The sequence below is a fragment of the Amblyomma americanum genome, chromosome 1 (assembly GCF_052857255.1).
Source record: "Amblyomma americanum isolate KBUSLIRL-KWMA chromosome 1, ASM5285725v1, whole genome shotgun sequence".
Lineage (NCBI taxonomy): Eukaryota > Metazoa > Arthropoda > Arachnida > Ixodida > Ixodidae > Amblyomma > Amblyomma americanum.
Window position 1 is genome coordinate 77,368,140 of NC_135497.1, and position 7,079 is coordinate 77,375,218.

At 50.7% G+C, this 7,079-nt stretch overlaps 1 protein-coding gene across 1 annotated transcript; it reads left to right on the plus strand.

Moving 5' to 3' along the window:
- Positions 1 to 2,673: 2,673 nt before the first annotated feature.
- Positions 2,674 to 5,589, plus strand: LOC144113081 (uncharacterized). Its single transcript, XM_077645994.1, has 2 exons — positions 2,674 to 3,026; positions 5,041 to 5,589. The coding sequence occupies exons 1-2, from the start codon at positions 2,802 to 2,804 to the stop codon at positions 5,263 to 5,265; spliced, it is 450 nt and encodes a 149-aa protein (XP_077502120.1). The 5' UTR covers positions 2,674 to 2,801; the 3' UTR covers positions 5,266 to 5,589.
- Positions 5,590 to 7,079: the final 1,490 nt, after the last annotated feature.

The following is a 7,079-nucleotide window of genomic DNA, read 5'->3' on the forward strand; positions in this document are numbered from 1 at the left end:
CGCGAGCTCCGAAATATGTCACACTCGCATAGACATGGTAGGAAAAAGCGAAGGCGTCTTTCGAAGTAAATGAAAAGAAAAATAATCTCAACATTTGGTTAAAATGTGTCAACGTCCCAAGGCAACATTCTGGGCTGCGAGGAAAGTGTGGAGAGCTTCGGACCGATTTCGAACCCTTGAGCTTCTTGAACGAGTGAACTGAAGAAAAAATAACTCATTTGCTGCAGTTTAAATACCATATATAGTTCTCTTCTCCTCGGCGTGACGAAAACGTACGACATCCCACCCGTTCATCACGTAAAGGAAGCCGGCTTAGGAAACGACGTACGGCGATATGGCGGCGTTTAAGGAGGAAAGCACAATGAAGCGTCTATATTAGGATGGCTGTCGTTTCCTCTGGCTGAATCATGAGAATTTCCGTTCATTCTTGCTGGAGCGGGAGCTCCCGCTTAGCTTCGCAAGTGAACTAGGCGCGAAATTTATCAGCTCGTATGCCAGCTTTTACTGCGCAAACAAAAATAAAAATATATGCAGCTTGTGTGAATCATATAACGCTCCTGCCTACCCGGCGCGGTGTCATTCAGCTGCTAAGCACGAGGGCGCGGGATCGAATCCCTACCACGGAGGCCGCACTTCAGTGTCCGTGGAACGCCAAAAAAAAAAAACACTCTACTACGGCTACTCTTTCTCTCATTCCCTCCTTTTACTCCAATTCCTTCATACCAACTCGCCCAAATTTCCGTACTGTTGAACTTCATCCCTTACATCACAGCGTGGTTCGAGTGTCCACCGTGCATGAGACAGTTACTGTGGGTTCCCTCCCATCATAACCAACCCACCCCACCCCTACTACATCGCCGTTGCGGCGCTGTCAGCTTATCAGAACCGAAAAGGTAGAAGTCTAATAAGCTAAAAAGCAGTCGCCTATGGACGTGCTTGCATACACGGAGCTATGTATACGTATACCGCCAAAAAGCAATCTGTTTTTTTTTCTTCAGTAGTCTGATAAGGATTTGGCATATTCTAACAGATCAATAATAGGCTGTTCTGGATTTGGTGACATTGAAGGTCCAGAGCTCTCTGCTCGCTACTTTCCCAAGTTTTCAGTTTTTTTTTCCATATCGGAGACTTTCCCCTTATTTGTGTTTCTTAGTATTTAGTCTATACTTTTTACGTTGCTGTAGCTCGCCTTTACTGAGCTCTATTTTGATGCGAGTTGCTTCGGTTGGGCAGGCGAGGCTCCCTCTTATCGTCATTATTTTTTGATGAGGCTAGGTTACTTTATGTAGCCTTTGGAACTACACTGTGTTGAAGCGTTATCATTCTTTTGGAGTAGGCAGGACGGACCAGCATGCGATAACTCCATCATGACCAAGTGATGGATCCACGAGCCAGTGTCCGTGCAGCGTGATGTTTTTTGCTCTAGCCCAGGCGAGGTTGAGGTCTAGTTAAACGCTACTAGTTGAACCAGGAATATGCGATCACATTTAGCGAGCTCTTAATAATCAGACTGTCCTTGGAAAGAAAAGCATGAGTAGGAATCGAATTCTCGTTAAACCAATAACCAGGCAACAAGAAAAAATGAAGAGAATGAAAACCCTACTACAGATCCGCAGAAATGTCAGGTGGAAGCCGTCACGCATTTTCGCGGAACGCAGCCAGAAAGTCTCAGATTGTAGCGCAGCTGCTCCATAAGGCGAAAAATTGGTCCTGTTGGCCTATCATCGCCCTGACTGTTTTGCGCAACGTGCGCTACAGACGAGCCAGCATGGATGAAAATGTACACGGACGAAGCACTCCGTCTGTGTGTGCTTTATGTCATACTTTATTTTTATGTCTAGTTACAGAACAGTCTAGAATGCTGCCTCGACTGTAGCACCGCTAATGAAGAATTCGTGCATAGAAAATTCGCATTAAACATCCCGAGTTGAGCAGTCGTAACATGTCAACAAGCACTGCTCAAGGTTATACACCCTAGCTGCAGACTAGAAACTGAGAGGAGCATTATAATTTCTCTTGCGCTGAAACTATACTGTACTAGATTTGTACACTATATTTGAAACCATAGGAAGTGTTGGAAATTGGGTATTCAAATTGTGTTTTTATTTTGTAGCGTTGCAAACCTGCTTCATGACGTCGAAGTCCAGACACGCGAGCCGTGACGAAATACGCGTCTCATCTACAAACAGTCCACAAGATAACGCTGTCTCGGCGCATTATCAGTGAATACGCATATTACGGGACTGGAGAAGAGGGCCGCCCTGTCTGAGTGACCTCGCCGTGGTGATAGCAGGGTCCCCTCGCTGCTTAGCGCTCCTTTTTCTGGCAGTTCGCTCACGCTTTCTCGCATCCCGGGCCGATCGGAGCCGACCCGCATGAGGCTTTCCGCCTTGTGTGAAAGCGAAAGCTCCGGCAGCGTCGCGCACTCGGCTCTCGCCACAACAAAGCCCGCGCAGCGGGCGGAAGATGCGGGCGTCCGAGTGCGAGATGCGGGCGTCCGAAGAGTGGGCGGCAGAGGGAATCAATTCTAGCGCCCCGGCGGCGGGCCGTCCTGGAAAACTGGTTTCCTCGGCATGACGCAAGGAGGAACCTCTCTCATTGGTGCTTCCCCGGGACCCTGACATCACGCGGCGGAAGACGCCGCGCGCCGGCGGGCCCTCGGCGGCAAAGCAGTCTTGCCGCACGAGCCGCGAGTGCAATCCCGGTAACGCGGTGGCATATAACCATCATGGGCGCCCGGTCGATCACCATTCGGCGATCGTCGCTCGCAAGTCGCACTTGCCACACCGCCACCAATAGCCATGGCCAGCGAACACGAGCGTGTGGCGAGGGGGCTCGCCTGGACGGCGCTGCTTGTCTTGTGCACGTGCTTCGCCGTGGGACTGTGCCGGCCGCACAAGCCATACGGCAGTCGCGCCTACGTGCGCGCCAGTCAGCATCTGCAGATGGTACAGCGGGAGGCGCGCTGCAGGGTTCCACAGCCCAGGACCATCTGCGTGCCAGACATCTATCCAAACGAGAGCAAAGTGAGTGCCCTTCCCGGGATGGTTCGCCTTGCTGCGAACCTATCACTGCTTTGTTTATTGCCAGTCGACTTCGCACATAGAAGAGGGCGAGGAGAAAGTTTATTGTTGGAATTTTATTTGCCGTGTAGCTGCAGAAGAGGATGTTTTATATATTTCGGTTATAAGCATAGGATGCGCAGAAATCGGTGCCTCCTTATCAGGGCTTCAAATGCTGCAGAGTGACACGAAGTGACAGCATGCGTCACCGTGTTGCTTTGCACATATATCGGAACAGTGAACTCCAGGGGGACACGTGCGTGCACTGTACTGTTCAACTTCGACGCATGCGAGAGTGTAGTCGTTCCTCTGCGAGTGCCGCCAAAAGAAACTGATCGGAAAGACCGCGCTTGTCTCACGTGTACCCCGGGTGTGCCTTGCGATTGGTGAATGGCCGTCACCAGGGGGCAACGTGAGTGGTCGAAAGGCAGCCGGTCAGCTGCGATATAAGTGGACAGGCGTCTGAGCACCTCCTCCCGCTGCTCATATAGTTCCAGACGTTCGTTAGCTTTCGTGGTTTTTATTTAGTTGGCCTGGTACCAGACTCGTGAAGTAGGGGCTTGAACAGTGTTATGAGCCCATCGAACACGCAACGATAAAAGCACGTTGCGCAGGGGTCCAGTTGATTGTTGAAACCTGTCGTGGTGGTTTTCAAGTGAGTTGTTCGTCCCTTTGAGGAACTCGGCCACCAGAACAGTACGGTGCCAAGGGAATTGCACATGCCACCGGGGACAGAAATGCGCGAACACATGATGTAAAACAAGTACAGCAGCGCTTTGCGCAGTCTGTTCCTGTTTCTATTCGCGTGTTCGCACAACCTTCCTTCGCTACAAGGTCTGATATATGGCGCCCTTTGGCAGCATGGAACGTTTTAGCGGAAATATATTGCATTTTTGGGTCAAGGATGCCATTATTACCTTTTTTTTATTTTGAAGAAAGCACTTTTAGCTAGCTCGTCGCCGCCAAAACGTGGTTGACGCATGACGGCTGGCATTATCCTGTGCCGACTCTTCCTGGCGGAAAATCAGGTGCTTCTAAATCGGGAAGCTTGATAAACACACTGCGATGTAGCAAGGACCTTTCTAATTGCTTATGGCAGGCACGTGTGCCCATGCGTGCAAGAAGCAGGCTGTGTACTTCTGCACACACGTGGACCGCTAGTGTGACGCCGGAATACACGTTCGATTGCAACGCGACCCTCGTGAGCTGGCCTATTCTTGGGAAGAAGTTTCGGATATAAAATAAGCAAAGGTGCGAACGCTTCCTGGTCACAACGAGTTGGAATATGGTGTTACAGCAGTAATCAGGAAACATTAATAACAAAAGCGCATATGGATACCGATCGCGGAAAAATGTTTAATTTCCTGTCTCGCGTTTGTTTATTATAACTTATTTCGTCGGAAAGCATCATGAGCCTTCTTTTCGGCGCCAATATTACGTTTTAATTTTACATCGAAGTTGAATTAATTGACTGTACTTAAAGCTATCAAATGCCTCAAGGGTTTTTTATGAGTCTCTAACTGGCATACTAGCTAAAGCGCCTGGATATTAGCGAATAGCTACATTGCATATATTGTGAATGCATATATTGTGAGTTCGCATCAGTATATTAATTCCCCATCTATGTAATATATCAATTCCCAGTTCTTCCCAACTATGTGAGATTTCAAGCACAAAATGAAAATGAGTGTAACGGGTGTTTTGCAACACGGATGCGATTTTTCGGCTACCCTTCCTGTATTCATTGTCAACGCCTGTTCCCAGCTACACCAACTTTGTAGCTTTCAGTGCGCTAAAGCATACTCCACTGCGGTGCCATGAGCGGCAGAGACGCGGGGGCCCCGCCGTAGGTCCGCACAACGCGGTTGCGCACGCACTCCGCTTCATCTGAGACATGCGCGCATGCCACCGAAATAAGTCTGCCCGAGAGCGCATGGCTTGCCTAACCGCCGCCTCCGTTTTGTGCGTGTTTCTGCAGCGCTACGTGCCACACTGCACCGTGGTGCACCGGTGCGGCCCGGACACGGGCTGCTGCGCCACCGAGGACGAGCACTGTCAGCCCAGGGCCATCCAAGTGGTGGAGCGCACGTTCCTGGTGCTCGAGCTGGAAGCCAGCGGCGAGCAGCAAACCAAGGTGGAGTCGCTGGCCTTCGAAAACCACACCGAGTGCGAGTGCCGAGCCAAGTACGACCACATTCGGTGATGCTGTGTGCCGCCTAGGGACGGACAAGCGACCCCGCTCTGCGCGCGAGCGCCACGCCGCACCGTACACTGCCTCGACTCGGCCGGGCTGCACGAGAGGCCGGACAGGGCCGACCACGTGACGGCTTCTTCAGCTCACTCGGCGCGTGTGCCGTCGCACCCACCTGCTCGTTATTTATTGACTGTGCTTCGTCCGTCATTGTTGCACGCTATTTATTGCGACCATGAACCATTCTCTCAGAATCTGTTCCATTCATAGAAGCCGACGCGCTCCTAGTCAGATCATCCATTATTTATTTATAAATAAATATACCTATTTTTACAACGCACGTCTCTTTGTGGTCACTGCTTTTCTTTAGGGAGAGTCTCCAGTCAAAGTTTCGGTGGACACGGTGCTGCATTCTCTGCTTAAATTGAGAACAATCTGGACTGGAAGCTGGAAAAGTTGGGAACGGGGTGGGGGGCAACTTTTATTTTGCGGCACTGAAGAATTGTACCCGTCCTTTACGCACGAAGCGGTGCGATTCTCGTGTGACGCGCGTCACTTGAGTCGACAACGCTCCGTCAGCTTCTTTCGCGCAGCACCAGAAAGCAGACACAACTCTTGATAAAAAGTATTGCGTTACTTTTTTTTATTTTCTGTGCAGTGCGTCGAATCACTTCCAGTGTCATATTTGCTTCTCGGCCGACCGCCGCACGACAGACAAAAATAAAGGAAAGAGACAGAGAAGTTGACACACCACCCCGCAGGCGTTTCTCCGAATCAAATAACGATATCGTGGCTTCGTTAAGTTCGCAAGCGATGCTTGTTTCCTGCCAGCGTCGCGACTCGAACGTAAGTGGCGTTGCCTCAGGTCTGCTTCCACTGTGCAGCTGGCGCACACAGATACCAGCGCCTGTCTAACCGCCCCCGGTTCACGCATGGGAGAAGCTGCTGCTGGGGCCCGCGGTAGGAACCCTGCAGTTCTTGCGCGCCAGAAGCGAGGAAGATTTAAAATCAAGTGAGCTGGTTTGTGCGCTTCAAAGCTAGATGCGACTATGAGTCGTAATGGAAGGCTGCGCATTAATTTTGACCGTCGCAAGTTTTCCACGGTGCGCCGAAACGTCAGTACACTATAGGGCTTTTGCATTTCGTCTCCATCGAAATTCTACCGCCGCGACCGGGATGAAGTCCGTAAGCTCGTGCACAGTACCGCGCGGGTACGGAGTCAATTGATCGGCGCGGTAACGGCAGCGGTAGCGTTGGTAGCATGGCACGGTAAGCTAAAACTCTTCGCTAAGGGGGCATGAAAGCGTAGAATGGGCCAAGCTGGCGTTTAATGGGAGCGGTAACGGTGAAGACATTGTAAGCTTGTGAAGCGCTCTAATCCCATTTTCTAGAGTTTCAGAGCAAAGCAGTACAGGGTGCTGCACGAAAGCACCCGATGTCAGAAGCCCTGTGTAAAATGCCCTGCGTCGAAACCCCGCTGCGTGTGCCCCATTTTAAAAAGCACCGATTGCAGAAGCCCCTGTCACAATTGCCCCATATCAAATGCCCCGCACCAAATGACACGACGCGTTTTGCCCTAAAGCGCTGGGTCCTATCCCTCTCATGTCTCCGTCCTATATACTTTGCGGTTAAAATGTTTTTCGTCAGTATAAACAGCCTACTAGCTCAAGAAACAGCCTCACTGTCAGAGGCGTCTGCCCCATTTTCAAAATTCCTGCGTTCGAAAGCCCCACACGATTGAGTGTCACAGTGGCGGACTTATGGATTTCTCTTGGAGGCAGCGGCAGCAGGGCTACCATAATTGCGCAGTGCATTTCAGTGACTTT